Source organism: Vombatus ursinus, unplaced genomic scaffold (assembly GCF_900497805.2).
Source record: "Vombatus ursinus unplaced genomic scaffold, bare-nosed wombat genome assembly UNPS02014818.1, whole genome shotgun sequence".
Classification (NCBI taxonomy): domain Eukaryota; kingdom Metazoa; phylum Chordata; class Mammalia; order Diprotodontia; family Vombatidae; genus Vombatus; species Vombatus ursinus.
Genome location: NW_020954596.1, coordinates 60162806 through 60179273, shown reverse-complemented (window position 1 = coordinate 60179273; position 16468 = coordinate 60162806). Strand labels below are relative to the sequence as shown.

The 16468-nt window shown below is 38.2% G+C and overlaps 1 protein-coding gene across 3 annotated transcripts in view; it reads right to left on the bottom strand.

The window, feature by feature from the left end:
• Window positions 1–16468, bottom strand: part of KIT (KIT proto-oncogene, receptor tyrosine kinase) — a 101683-nt gene that overhangs the window by 43659 nt on the left and 41556 nt on the right. For all 3 annotated transcript variants that reach the window (XM_027836603.1, XM_027836602.1, XM_027836604.1), the window contains 4 exons: window positions 14241–14516; window positions 9882–10163; window positions 7136–7272; window positions 3157–3319 (listed from right to left, as the gene is read on the bottom strand). In XM_027836603.1, the coding sequence (XP_027692404.1) occupies window positions 3157–3319; window positions 7136–7272; window positions 9882–10163; window positions 14241–14516 (858 nt within the window). The remainder of the gene's footprint in view (window positions 1–3156; window positions 3320–7135; window positions 7273–9881; window positions 10164–14240; window positions 14517–16468) is intronic.

Below are 16468 nucleotides of genomic sequence, written 5' to 3'. Positions count from 1 at the left end.
GGGGAAAAAAATCCGACTACATACCAAGATGCGCTTATAACAGTTTTACTAATTGCTTTCTGAGGCTGATATCATACCAACATGCTCCCTAATCAACTTAGCTAATTAGCACTTACAGAGTTTAATATTTAAAAAGCATGGCCTTCTATTCAAATTAATAAAAGGGCTTGCAATCACGTTTGGGGCCAAAATAGTCTCCTGTCTCTGTATTCTGGCACCATAATTGTTAGCAAAGTATCTCTTCCATGTTCAATCTGATGAAGTATTTTCCATTATGACATTGAAAGAGATGCCAAATTATAAAACAGCAATTGAACTAGAGTGTGCCACAAACCTCTAACATTGCCATAGAAAACATTTATTGAGCAAACTTAAAAGCGAAAACAGAATGAAACCCAACACCACATCCATCAGGTTGCTACCATTCTCCACAAAGGGCTTTAAGCTGTGCTGTGCTACCAGTACTGACAAAGGATGACACACACTGAGATTCTGGGAAGGATTCTGAAACAAACTTGATACTACATAGGAATAGGCCCTGGACCTGCAATTTCATTGCTATAGAGAATGTCATAGAAGAGGAAATCCCTCCTATCAATGTTGGTTGTTAATTTCTCTGCAACTTGAGAGTCTTAAAGAATTGCCTAGAATCCTCAGGGGCTGATTAAGATCAAGATCTCATAGCCTTTTTTTTCGTTGGTGGAGTTTGAACATGAGTCTTCTTGGCTCCAAGGAAAGCTCCCTTTCCACTATTCCTTGTTGTCTGTGATATCGAATATGACAGAGAAAAGTTTGGACTTGTTTTTGGGGGGAGGGGATGAAGGGGAGTGAGAAGGGGTTGCTTCTATTTTAAACTCAGGATCTTTCTCATTGAGTCAAATTATGTAAAACTGTTTCATCAAACCAAGTTAAACATCATTCACCTGGTACCAGAATGTGGGAGTTACCTGCAAATATTCACACAGTGGGGTTGACTGGTCTAACACCCTCATCTACATGCAAAAATCATAAAGATGGCAGCAGCTAAAGCTTGTAGAGAAGACAGAGGAGAGAAGGAGTAACTGCCACTAACAATTTTAAACCGAGTTTTGCTCCTTATTTTCTCCCTCTCAATAGTTCCCTCTACCCTCTCAAGAGCAGTGGCTAGTTTTCCAATGGCCTTCCTATCAAAGGAAATAGGTTTAATGTACAAGTCTAGAACCTACAAAGTAGAGAACATCATTGGAGTGATCCAAGTACCTATCTAGCTTGAGGAAGAAGGGGGTTGGGAGGAGGGCATTTGAGCAAAGGATCTGAGTATCTATCACAGAGCTAAAAGGAAATCTTAGTTAGTTAGAGAAACTTAAAGAGAATTCAACCACCTTGTTTCACAGAAGAATAAACTGAGATCCAAAGATTAATTGCCAAAGTCGCCTAGCTAGGTAGTGGCAGAGATGGGAAGAAAACTAAATTTCCTGATTCCCCCAGGCCTATTCTCTTTCCCCTACAGAGCACAGAGTAAATGGGAGCTGAATGAGTTCATGATGTAGTGATTAAGTTAGGAAGCCAATCCCATCACCTAACTTATTTTCCAAGAGGCTAAGAAGTATTTAAATCTATCCCTTTATTTAGGTCTCTAAATTCATCCTGGGCAGCTAGGTGGCTCAGAGGGATAGAGTGCAGAGCCCAGAGTCATGAAGGCCTAAGTTCAAATCCTGCCTCAGATACTTACTCGCTGTGTGACCCTGTGCAAGTCACTTGCCTCAGTTTCCTCATCTGTAAAATGAGCTGGAAAAGGAAATGGCAAACCACTCCAGTATCTCCGCTAAGAAAACCCCAAAATGGGGTTACAAAGAGTCAGACACAACCGAAAAGAACAAACAACAAACATATCCTATGTGCTACAATTACCTACATGGCCGAACTGAAGATGAGAGATGTCTTACTGTAATGACAACAGTGTTAACTTACTTAAACCTACATAGCACTTCCAATCAAAGGATTTTCCCAAATATGTTTAATTAAATTATTAGTTACAGTTTACATTCTACATGGTAGTGATTGGCAATGTAAACCCAGACACTGTCCTAGAGATTGATATTGAAAGGTCAAAGAGAAAATATAGATACCGTACAGACAATACCATGAGAGGCATCGTGGTTTAGTGGACGGGAGGGCTACATATTTGTCAGGAAGTCCTTCCTCTGAAACATGCTAGCAGTGTGGCTGTGGTTAAATCACTTAACCTCTCAGTGTCCTAGGGAAAGCACTCAAATGCAAATTAGAAATGTGCTATCTATCTGCATTCATCATTTCTTCCCTCCACACTGATGAAAGCACAGGTCCAGATTCCACCTCACCCAAGCCCTCCACCCTCATCCTTCCCAAACAGCTATCAAATTCCAGTTTGGGATGCTTAGTTTCAATTATTCCTCTACCCCCTTCAAACTCAGTAGACCTCCTAGAAAGACTAGTCTACCTCAGTGATGTCAAAGACAAATAGAAACTGCATATTAAACTGTACATAAGGATCCCTATGAACCACATATTGATTTAGAAAACCACATATTAATATTATCTGTGTTCAACTCTATTTTTATTTATTTTCTTAAATATTTTCCAATTACATTTTCCCAACCAATTCTGGTCTTCAAATTATCAAAGTCTTCCTACCAGCTCAGGAGGCAAGCTACAACTGCAATGTTTATGTTAAACATATAATGCACTTAATAAACACTTGTCGACTGTAATGAGGGTGGGGGATCAGAAAAGGTCAATGACTGTCCCAGGACACTAGCATTAGGTTTTACAGTAGATAAATTTTCTCCATTTTTCTAAAGTAGCATCACAAAGGAAGCATAAGATTTTTCTAAATTGGAAGCGTAATTTTACATTGGCAAACTTGGTTGAGACTTTATGAGGAAAAAACTCCCACACAACCCACAGGTCTCAACTGAAACAACCTTATTTATGTCTTTACACACCCTTTTAGGAAATTTTAATTGGTATAGTTTGGCCTCAATGTTCCGGCATAAAGAGGTTAAAAAAACATGGCGTGTCCGCAATGGTCTAAAGTTCAACGTTCTATTTTAGTTAAACAAAAAAAAAAGTACCAACCTCCCAATTTCATCTCCAACCATAGACAATAATTTCTATATTCCCAACTGAGATATTTACCTACTACTTTTAAGGTTGCTGTGACGTTTGCAGATCCAAAAGTATTATTGGCAAAACACATGAAGACTCCAGAATCATTAACTCTCACTGAACTGATTGTCAATATGTGCTGACGTTCATAAGCGTAATCACCAGAATGCCTGCTTTGAGTATGTGTGCTACTCTGTGGGTTAGAGAAGAGGGGAAAGGAAAAAAAATATATCAAAGATTAACATCTAAAAGAGATGCAAAATCTTTCTTAGATAAATTAAAAATAGCAGCAATTAACTTCATCATATTAATATTCATGTCCTACATTGCTTAAGAAGGAATAATAAGGCATCATGACAAATCTGTCACTGGAACCTCTCTTCATATTACAATACCATATTGAAAGTATGTCATTATAGAGAGAAAAGAAAATGCATATGAATACGTTTCTTACAAATAAATATGGAATCCAAAATTCCAAATACCACAAAGATCAAATTTATAGCCTTTATGACAGTGAATCAATCCTCTATAGAATATAAAATAGATGTATATCTGTCTTCTCCAATAGAATGGAGGCACCATGAGGGTAACCTATCTTTGTATTCTAGAACACCTGGTGGTAAGTAGCCCAGTTGCCTGAAGCATAGCTTAACAATGCTTGTTGATTGCTTGATTGATAGGTTAAGGCTGGTAAAGCCTCTGAAGTATATGGGAGGAGGAAGAGAATGGCACATCCTAATGAAAGCAAGAGAATGCTATAAAGGCATTTTGCTGGGTTTTCAACACCTTCACACGAAGTGATGTCTGCATCTGCTCTGGAATAACTAATAACTCTAGGTCTTATTCTCTAGGTCTTATTCGGGGCAGCATTCTGCCCCGAGTTGCCATGATGGGAATGAAAGCATGCTAGACCTGGGAGTCAGGAGACCTGGGTTTGACTCCCACCTCAGGCGCTTACTAGCCGGGCAGCCATAGCTTAAACTCTCTCTCAGAGCCTCAATAACATGGGAGCAATATTTTCTACTACATTATTTATTTGGTACTGTTGTGAGAAAAATACTCTGCAAACTTTGAAGCACTATAGAAATGTGGATTTTTTTTTTTATTATTCTGAAATACACCAACTAGACCTAGTGAGGCAAAATCCCAAATTATCTGAAATTCGACTAAGGAGAGTTAGTAGTGAAAATATCTCAGAGGTGACACTATCCTGTCTTTTATCTTTGCCTCATGGGCAGGCATTGGGAAGATTCTTCATTTAAAAAAAAAATGATGCCAGATACAATCCCCTTTTTCCAGCAAAAGAAATTAAACAACTTGAGAACACTCAAAATTTAATTTACAAGTCTCGTCAAGAATAAGATCAGGGCAGCTACAGATAAAGGAGCTAATGGTTAGTATATTTTTCCAAATCAAGAAACACTTGTCCTGCCACTAACTACCATGTGACCACAGACAAGTCAAACAAGTCACTTTCCCTGTGCGGGCCTCACTTTTCTTATCTGTAAAATGAGCAAGTGGGGTTAGATGACCTCAAAGGTATCCTTCTAGCTCCATGATTCTGTGAAATCAGCCTTTGCCATATCAAGGAGTCTAGTTTAAATTGCTGGCGGTAATCGACTACTGAGAATTGGGGCCTTAAAAACAAGGTTTGCAAGCAGAGATAGTAAGGTCAAGTGACATTTTCACATTAGCCTTTATCCAGTTCAGTGTTTGACAGACATTTCCTGTGTCTGAGTTAATGTCACCGAGCAGAGAACACACTAAACTCTAGAGCTGCCTTCGGATATCTGGTTTCTATTCCTACAGCAAGCAGCCCCAACCATTTCCATGATAGGGAATTTAAGTCATTCAGGGATATTCAAGAAGTCACTGCTAGAAAGAAATAATTCCTCTCCATTGATGATAAGAAAAATTACTACCAGACCCAAACATCATTGTTAAGGGCCCAGTCAAAAATAATTTTAAGGACAAATGAGAACAATATGCTTTTCAAGGGTTAGAACTCATCAGGATTTAATGGGTTGTAAATGATGCCTAAGACTTTGGTTAAAAAAGAATATTCAACTTTAAATCCAATCAGATCAATGCAATTCCAAATTTGTTCATGAAATTTATAAAGTAGATTTTATATTAAAAAAAATACTTGTAAAGTCAACAACAAAAGTCTTTCCTATAGAGAAAAATATAAAATAACAGAGTGCTAAGATTATTCCTAAATGTGGTCACTCTCAATTAAGGAGCCACAATTAAGGAAAATGAAGCCAATAAATGATTTATAGAAGACCCTGGCACAAAGCCAGAAGCCCCATCTGCAAGTCACATACTGTTTGCATAGGATTCAGTTTTTCCTTAACCCTTGCTGCTGCAGACTGGGATTTCCCCAAAGAGCTCCCACAGCTAAGTGCTTATCAAGCAGCACCAGTGGATTAATTGAGAATGGCGTGCAGAGCTCTGGGGAAACAGCATTCAGAACAAATTTGCCGGAGGCAATTTGATTTGAACATCTCAAAATGGCTAATTTTCTCTATACACAAAGGCTAAAATACACATATAATTTCAATTTTTCCCAGCTGAAGCAAGGGATTATAGAAAGCCAATTAATATGGGCTTGTATTCTGTAAGATTAGTAGACAATCCATATGTATGCTTTTGCTTTATTAAATTATATGATATGGGAACTAAACTCGCTTCCCCTGCTAATTCAAACCAATGCCATAGGCCATGGTTCACACCATCATCTTAGTCAATAGCAGGCTTCATTTAGCAAGGTATCATTACAAGTCTACATGAATACCATTATAATAACTTTGTATTGTGTTAATCACCATGGTTACCTGTCTGGTAAAGAGTTCTTAAAACAAGCATGAAACACCCTATGGCATATAGGGCATGAGGAGGGGGAGGGGAGATAGGGAGTTTTCTCTCTCTCTCTCTCTTTCTCTCTCCTCCCTGCTCCCCCTTTTAATTTCTTAGAGTGCTTATTTGGGCTATGAACAGAATTAATTTCAACAGTTAAAAGCTGTAGCCATGACATTATACTCAAAATTACTAAGAAGATTCTTATAGGAAGAGTTTCAAGGTCATGTTTATTAAAGACAAAGGAGACTTTAATGAAGGAACTACCTGGTGTTAAGGTGTCTCCTAAAAACAGACCTAGGTACCCAATGTATGGGACAAGATTCCTAGAAAGGTGACCAACCATTTTATTACCAGGGATTAAGTCAACTAAAAGGTTAGTTAATAGTATTTTGGTACCAAGTACCCAGTTAAACAGCAAAAAAACCTCAAGCAAAATTACTAAGGAATATTTGGCAATTGAATGCCAGTTGGTTCTTAATGGATAGGCAATTCCTTACATAGGGGAACTGTAGGACAATTGTTTAACTATGGAAGAGGAAATGTGGTATATTTCTTCCTATCACTTTAATAATAAAAATACAAATGGGATGAATAGCAAAACTGCATATTGTCAATCATAATGTCAAAATAATGAGTCGTTCGTACTTTAATCTTCCCAATAAATCTCACATCAAGTTCATTCAAAAGGAAAGCATGATACTCTTGACATTCAGTTTTCACTGTCAAAGTTGCTTTAAAAAAAAACATTTTGGAAGATGCCTGTTTGCATCTTTTTATAAACTTACAAATTTCTCTTGTTTGGAAGGTAATAAAATGAGGGGGAGGGAGGGGAATGTTCAGCTTAGCACAATAACTTCATAGTTCTGTTCCATTTATTTTGCCTAATCAGCTGAAAACTTGTAGGCAGACAGAGTAACATCCCTAGAATACCTCATCTTTTAGAGTTTCTTTTAGAAACAAAAGAATGAAAGGGAAGAAACCTACATATGGGGTGAAAGGCTCTATGTTAAAATATGTGTGTGTATGTATGTATATGTATGTGTGTGTGTATGTGTATACACACACACACACACACACACATACATACATAACTTCTCCTTAAACAGAAACCAAGCCCAGTAGACAAATACAACCATAAACGTACCCTACTGTTGTCCGTTATCCACATGGACACCACCGAGCTAGCCACATCTTTAATCATACACACGACCTCAAAGGTCTCGCCCTCCCTGAGAAGGTAGTTTGTTTTGAGCAAGCTGACTTCTGGCACGCTCTGAGGGGCTGCAAGAAAAGGGTACATGTTTCAATCGGCAATCTCAGGGGAAGAGTTGACTCTTCTGATAAAATCCCACCATTTTAATATCCTACATTTACTAAACCATGGGACAACACATACCCACTTTAATTTTTACTACCACTTAGTAAAACACAAGCTAAATCAGGTTAGAGGTTTATTACCTGTTCATCTCAGGTCTTTCCTTAAGATTTCAACACTGAAAATATTATGTCAAATAATTGCATTAATATTGGTTTGAAAGGAAATAAATTTAGGAATGCATATGGAAATACTCTTCTAAAAAAACATGGTTAGTGGGGCAGCTAGGTAGCGCAGTGGATAGAGCACCGGCCCTGAAGTCAGGAGGACCTGAGTTCAAATCCGGCCTCAGACCAAACATTTGACACTTACTAGCTGTGTGACCTTGGGCAAGTCACTTAACCCCAATTGCCTAAAGGAAAAAAACAAAACAAAACATGGTTAGGAGCCAACTCAATTTTGGGAAAGACCTAATCTTTAGCCCCAGATAACTTACGGTACTCCAATCATGCCAGTGCGTGATTAAGCTCTTTTAATCAAAGACATCCACTTTTCCCCCACATGCCTTCTAAGAACAATGCTTTGCCCATTTCTGCCTGTAAGTGACTGAGACGATTCTTATGGCACAACCCTGCACAGGAGTGTCATTTTTTTTGCCTCTTTCTTTAATTTTTTAATCCTATAAAGTAGTGCTTTTCAGATGGGATACACCAGATTCCAGTGGTACTATAACACATCTCTAGAGTTTTGTTGTTGTTTTTTTTTTTTTTTTGAAAAGGCACAATTCATTTGTGCCCACTTATTTATCCTCGCTTTCCCCGCCCCCCCCATCGTCTGAATGGATACCACAGAAGGGAGCCATATACTTCAAGTCATTCTGCTTTGTAAGCTGATTCCACCCAACAAATCAAATACAACAAAATTTTAAAAAACCTTCATAAGCTTGAACATGTTTAAACACTAGACTAATTGCTTAAATAAAATGTAAAATAAACCCTGGCCCATTTATTCCACTATTAATTATTCCCCTATAGCTGATTAAACAGATTTTAATGGTATAATGATACAGTGCTCTTCCAGTGTCTTATCATGAAATAGAAGGGAGCCTGGGTTTTCAAAGGCTCTATGCCAGGGGGGCATATGGACTGGCAGGTCTTGGGTCAAGCTGAATAGTCTGTACTTTGATGTCTGGGGAATTAAGAAAAGGTCTTCATTCAAGAGGTTTGTCACAAAGTGAGTTGTGGACTTTTTTTGTTTATTTGTTTTGTTTTGGGTTTTTTTCTGGAGGGCGAGGGGGTTGAGGAGAACATCAGATTTGACATGCAGAAAGATGAAAAAGGTCTCAGGGTCATCTAGTCAAACTCTTTCATTTTACAGATGAGGAAACTGAGGAACAAAATGATTAAGTGACTTACTCAAGGTTACATAGGTATTAAGAGTAAGAGATGCAATCTGAACCCAAGTCCTTGGATTCCAGAATCAATACTCTTACCACTGGACCACAGTGAAGGAAGCACTCACATGAAGTAAATCATGAGGAACAGCTCATATTTATACAGCACTTTTAAGGTTTATTAAAAAAAAACAACTTTCTTCAAAGCAATACTACAAGGTAGGTAGTAAAGTACTATTACACTCATTTTACAAAAAAAAAGGAAACAAAGCCACAGAAAGGTGGTTCTACTGATTGTTCTACCCTTCCTACTATCTATGCAACTCTGGACAAATCCCTTAAACTCCCCTGGGTCTCAGTTTCCTCATCAGTAAAATGAGGGGGTTGAACAAAAATTGATACCTATGATCCACTGGTATTTTGTAAAGATAATAATGCCAGAATTGGGACTCAAACTCAGGACCTCTCATTTCAGGTCCTCCACTCTCCCACCAGTACCACTACACTTCCCATCAACCTTTTAAAAGCACTGAAATAATGATACCCCCAAGTAAAAGCAAAATAAATCCAACCCCTATTTCTAAACTTTCACTAGCCTAATATTAAATATTTAAGGGAACCTTGGAGTTGAGTAAACTCTTGAATTTTCTTACAACTCAAAAAAAATGTCTATGACCCTACTCCTACCTGAATCCAAATTCAATTGAACTTCCCTTCTGTAGACTAGGACCAGTTTTATAGCATGTGATATTATATAAGACCAAAAGACTCTATGCAGGAGATGCTACTAAATGCTGATAAAACATTTCACCTCACCACCACCTTAATCAAATGGATCATAACTAAATTTCTGTGTTAACCTATTTTCCCCCTTTTCAAATAGTGGAAAGAAAACCACCCCGTGGGCTTCATTTATATGTGAAGACCATTTCTTAATATAGTGAAGCTTTGGTGCATTATATATCCCTATAATCCACACAGTCAAGTCCATCTATAGAAAACATGAAAAAAGAGACCAAGAGGGGAACTAGGAGGAAGCTGTGGGGTGGGGATGATGATGGTAGTCAGAGTGAGTGAATTTCTTGGCTAATGGCCAACTGCCTGATTTATCAGACTAAAACTGGCCATTTTTAATAAGGTGGCCCATTCTCCAGCTCCCAAATTTAAGAGGGTTTCATTTACCTGGCCTCACTTTCAGGGTCACCCTGTCAGACAACTTCAACTGTCCATCTTGGTAGGCAGAGCATTGGAAGCAGACCTTGTTGTGACTTCTCTTCACATTTTTGATGGTGATGCCTTTCTGGATGTCAGGAATAAGCATCAGGTCCTTGGGAAGCGGCTTTCCATCACATAATTTCAAGGTAAAATTGGTTACCTCCGGGTCTGTCACAGGGCAGCTGACTAAAGCATCACTGCCTTCGTTCCCATAGAGAAGACGATCCAAAAGGAAGAGAGTTTTGGGATCTGTAAAATCAAAAGAGAGATAAGAAAAGAACTCAGAGTGATTGTGAGGAAGTATTTTAACATTCTTATATGAGGGCTATCAAGTCCAAACCTCTCATTTTACAGATGAGCGAACTGAGGTTTAGTGGCTTGCCCAGAATTACAAGGGTAATAAGTATCAGAAACAGGACTGGATACAAGTATTGCCACCCCCAAGTCCTATTCATCATGCATCTTGAGTCTTACTTTTTAGGCAGCAGAAAATGTGTTGATTTACTCAGTTTCCATTCCACCCTAATCCCAAAACCAAGGTTTTAGAAAAACGAACACATACATGAGAGATTTTCCATTGTATCACCATCCATTTTATATTTCTCTCTATGCTTTATCCCTGTAAGGCAGGTGTTGATAGATTCTTTTCCTCTGATTTTCTTGAAAATGGGCCTCTCTTTCAATTTGGAACTGTGCCCAAAGGGCTAAAAAACTGTGAATACCCTTTGATCTAGCAATATCACTATTAGGTCTGTATCCCAAAGAGATCATAAAAATGGGAAATGGACCCACATGTACAAAAATATTTATAGCAGCTCCTTTTGTGGTGGCAAAGAATTGAAAATTGAGGGGATGCCCATCAATTGGGGAATGGCTGAACAAGATGTGGTATATGAATGTAATGGAATACTACGTGCTATAAGAAATGATGAGCAGGTGGACTTCTGAAAAACCTGGAAGGACTTATATGAACTGATGCTGAGTGAAGTGAGCAGAAAACCAGGAGAATGTTGTACACAGTAACAGCAATACTATATGATGACCAACGGTGAATGACTAAGCTCTTCTCAGCAATACAATGATCTAAGACAATTCCAAAGGACTCATGATGAAAAATGCTATCTACATCCAGAGAAAGAACTAAGATGTCTGAATGCAGATTGAAGCATACTATTTTCTCTTTTTATGTTGTTTTTTCTTTCTCGTGGTTTTTCCCTTTTGTTCTGATTCTCCTTTCACAACATGATTAATGTGAAAATATGTTTAATATGATTGTACGTGTATAGCCTATATCAGATTGCTTGCTGTCTTTGGGCGGGGAGAGGAATGGGAGGGAGGGAGAAAAACATTTTGAACTCAAAGTATTATAAAAGTAAATGTTGAAAACTATCTTTACACATAATTGGGAAAAATAAAATAGTATTAAGTGGGGAAAAAATGGGCCTCTTTCATACTTGCAGGAAAGAAGGGGTAAGGAGGAGTTGTAGTCTCACGAGGAAGGGAGAACTTTTCCAGAACCTTCTTATCCTTCCCTGACCATCTCCAGCTTCTCAGTCTCCCAGAGATTCCTGCTTGGGGATGCAGCCGGGATGGAGCTTAAGTCCAGAGTTTTACCCTTTTTACTCCTATCTCTAATGCTAGAACAGTTTAGAGAAAATAATGAACACTTCCAAAAAAGCACAAGTGTTGAGCCACAATGTCTTGAAATGGTCAAAAGTATCACTTGTTTAAAAAAAAGAAAAGCATTATTCTGTCTCTAATTGTTGAGTTGTTTTTAGTTGTGTCCGACTTTTCATGACCCCATTTTGGGGTTTTCTTGACAGAGATGTTGGAGTGGTTTGCCATTTCCTTCTCCAGCTCATTTTACGGAAGAGGAGACTGAGGCAAATAGAGTTAAGTGACTTGCCCAGGGTCACTTAGCTAGTAAGTGTCTTAAGGCTGGATTTGAACTTATGAAGAGGAGGACACTATCCACTGTGCCACTTAGCTGCCCGTATTCTTCCCCCAATATCTGACCCTTTTGAAAAAAAAAAAACTTATATCTTAGCTATGTATATGAAACTTGTTTCTTCTACACATCAAGATACATCATTATACCTAACATAAGACTGAATCTATTAATTAGATATTTAAATTATCAGCTAATTTTGTATGGCTTTGCATCTGTTTTACATTAACCTAAGTTACACATAAAATTATCCATGGATAGATAGATGAAAGAGACAAAAATAAAAATGAAAGAAGCCAACAAATAGTCCCCCAAAAAACCAAAAAAAGCCCTTTCTTTGTTTTCTCATCAGAATGTCCTTTATTAAAACATTAATGCATAATTCTAGGATTCTTTAGTCTTTAAAAGTCTGGTCTGATACCAGAAGGAGATTAAATCACTCAAACCCAAATACAGTAATTTATATATTTCCCTGATAAAAGCCATAGCACAAATTAGGAAAGAAGCTTATCTGATGGAGAACACTTAGAAGAAGTCTTATCAAATGAGATGCTTCTAGGCTGTAAGATTCTCAAGGACGTGGACTGCCCCAAATTCCTTCCACCTCCTAAGTCGTTTCATACGACAAATCTGACAAAAACCATTTCTGAAGAAGAGCTAAATGTCATAGAAAACTGAAATGATTCCAGATTATAGGGAGTTTAATAGGATTTTTTTTCCCCTACCTGAAGAGTGTAACCTTTGAAATTGTCTAGATTGGTATAGGAAAACCTTTCAGGAAGTCAGCTTCAAGGATTTCTTAGTAAATAGATTTGTTCATTCACGTTAACCCTTGGCTAGATGTGAAAATGTGTTTTTGTGCTCCCTTCCCCCCACCTCGAACACTTAAATTTTCTGATTTGCCAAATTTGGCAAATACCAAAAGCTTTAGAAGGGGAGAGGGTCCCACTGAAAACTTTGGGAAAGAAGATACTTGTTTAACACGATTCTTCCAACTTTTTAGTCAAATACTCTTTATATGCAACTGGACCCTGATCAGATTTTAATCATGTTTTAGAAGAGAACACAGTCTACTATAGTGATTAACTTAAAAAGCAATTATTTCAAGTGTCAGGTATAGAAATAAATGCGGGTTGGCTCTGTGGGACCAGGGAGTGCATGTGGCAGATGAGAGTGAGGAAAATACTGAGGAAAACACAGACAAGAAGAATCACATTGTGAAGCTCCATTTAACTTCATGAGTAGCAACCAGTAAGCTAGGGACACAGGCCCAGGTTACTCCCTGGTAACACAGGTCAACGGTGGGTTCCATCCATCCAATCAAGGAACAAGGTCCTCTTGTCAACATAACATCCCAGGGACCTTTACAGAGTCCCTCTGGGCCCGTTTCTCTATCTACAAAGCAGAGTCACCACTCACTATTATACATATTCTGGGAAAACTCATGAAATATTTTGAATACTTCATGAAAAGTGAGGTACATGAATGCTAATTATATTACTTATTTCCAGGGTACCAAGATTCCTAAACAAATCAAATATTTATTCAGCACTTAAGACTGTGCAGGGGACAAGTATTTAATTTTGCTATGAACCACAATATCCCGCTGTCTACTCTGCTGACCACTATGTACCTCCTTTCCTAAACATAGGCATTTGGATGACTCTATGGGTAAGTCAGAGCCAAGGCGGATTTTGCTCAGTGTTCAGATAGCTTTCTGCCAAGAAGAACTGAAGTCTTTCCAAGTCTAGGGTTTAGAGTCTCGAACACCATCATGGTATATGTCCTGGGATTTTTACCTTGATTAGGAGACGAAAAACATTATGTGAGTATGTCTAAACTGCTGCTTCTCAGAAAAGCAGTCTCCAAAGTTAATCTCTGAAAGTGCATTTGTTTTCTCATTTAACAAACTATAGCACACACACACACACACACACACACACACACACACACACACACACACAAAGGCATGATTTTCTAAGTGGAAGGATAAAGAATATTTAAAGGGTAAATGTATTTCCAAAGGGAGTCTAATTTATACTTCAAGAGGTGTGTTCAGATGATGGGAAAATTTGATTAAACATACAAGATCATCATTAATAATAATAATAACAGTGGACGTTCATATACCATTTTAAGGGCTGCAAAACACTTTCTATACACTAAGAAAGGAGGTAATACTTCATTATACTTCTAGACAGGGCTCCAGACATGATTATGAGAGCAGAAAAAGGAGGAAAAGAATGCAACCAATTAAGTGGGTTGTGTGCTGTGTGCCCTCCCAAAGCCAAGGATCATATCCTCCAGAGCTCAAGATTTCTGAACTCCCACTAAAACTGAGACCACAGATCTAGAGCACGAAAAACCAACACATTTACCTTTAACGAATACATAAATGGATCTGTTCAAGCCTACTTCGTTGGTACATGTATATTTGCCTGTATCTTGAGCCTTGGCAATGGGGGTGAGCCATGTGTCTGTATTTCTGCGTGATTCAAAATGGAGGGCGGAATTCTCAAAAGTCCACTTCACCGGGTGACGATCAACACATAACAACTTAATCTCACTTCCAACATTCACTGTTAACTGTAATACAGCTGGAATGATTGATGGTGGATAATAATTAGCTGGATTAGTAGAAGGTTGAAGATAACCTGTAACAAGAGAAAAAAAAAATCATGGTCAAATGGGGACTTTTTCACACTTCTGATTCTCATCTTAGGTGTGTCCTCAGAATATAAGGAAAAAAATTACCATACTGGTTTATCATTAAACAGATAGCTTTGTCTAAAGTTGCTAATAAAGTACATCCCAAAATAGTACTTTCTTCTGCAAAAATAATGGAACAATGAAGGTCAGATGATATACAGGCCTGAGCTTGCCCAGTGCTATGGCTTTCTCCAGGTTAAGCATATAACTGAAGTTGACTCTTTGGATACATGCCATCACTGAGTAATTGGCATATTAAGGCTAGACTAGATTAGATGGTGGGTGGTGAGTTACATTTTGCTGAAATATTCAGTATTGTGGGGGGGGGGTTTCATAGTACCTCCTCATTCAAACTTTCCACCAAAAAATATTTTTATCCAAATAAAACCAAGTATCCTACAAGCATCTAGTTTAAATGGAAAAGAATTTCAAAAGATCCGGGTTTTGAATCCCAGCTCCACTTCTTAGTACTCATTCAGTTTAGATCCTGTTTCCTCATCTGCAAAATGTTTATAATATAAGGTTCTGGTGAAGATCAAATGAACTAATAAAGACAGACAGACAGACAGATAGATAGATAGCATTATGTACCCATGAAGCAAATTACAAATGGATTTTTTAAAAACGTATTTATTACGTGCTTACTATGTGCTAGCAGCTACAACATGAGCCAAGCCTTGTGCTAAGAGGTTGGGAAACAAAGAGAAATTTTGACATAGTCCTTGCCCTCAGGGAGCTTAATTGGAGAAGACAACAAGGAGAGTTCAGCTTCAGGGTGGATGGAAAGGTCTGTCAGAAGTAGGGTAGATTTCAGAGTCAGGTATGATTCATGGTATATCAGCAAATCTAATAGTTGTGTGCATGTTCTGGGGGCTAAGCAGGGGGAGAGGGAGGCTAGAGGGTGCAAGCCCAGAAGACCCTTAGGATACAATGGCAGAGCAGATATGACCTGATGGCCCTCCATTTCATTAGAAGGATTGTAGCTGGTGATCCTCATCTCCTCCAAGTGGAGATAATGGGGAGGTGGGGAAGAGAGGAAAAGAAGGAGGAAGGGTCCTACTATTGGCAAGTTGGTGGCCTGAGGTGTTAAGGAGAAAGGAAAGGAAAGGGGGAGAAGATACTCCAGCTGGTAGGTACTTGGTTGTTATCAGTATTATTAATGATGATAATAATGATAATGATAATGATAAGCAGGGCCATTGGGGAATTAATCATTAACCAGAGATGGCAAAATAATAACAAATCTCTTCAATAGCATTACAATCCTTGTTTTACAAAAGGAGGAGATACATCCATATTTGTAGGTAGAAAAGAATGAGAGAAGAGTAGAGGGGAGGAGCACCATGCCAGGTAGGTAAGTGAAGTAGCCAATCAGACCTGAACATGGTGGGGGTGATAGGGAGAGCCTCCAATATGTATCCCAGCATGCATCATCCTAGGTAATTTTTCCAACTGCCATATTAAATCATAATGCTAGAATTTCAAGCAAGATGCAAATAAGAATATTCCCAGCAATATGATGTTCAAACATGAAATGAAATAAGCAAAACCAATATGAAGAAAAACAACATTGAGTGACTTCAGAGTTATGATTAATTATGACTTCAGAAAAGGGAACCGACATGAAGAGTAGCTTACAATCTCTTGGCGGAGAAGCGAGCAAGAGACTACAGGAGAAGACCAGGGCATACTTGGTTTTGCCTGACTACTTGTTATAAGGAAAGAAGTTCTACTGGGGGATGGAGAAGGGTCACTGGGAAGCAACAAAAACATAAAAAGAAAAGAGAATTAAAAAAAAAAAACACTTAAAAGGAAAAATAAATGTCACTCAGAAGCACTGATAGTATGTCATGTACTAAATAAAACACTGATGTCCATTAGACACCATCTACATTTG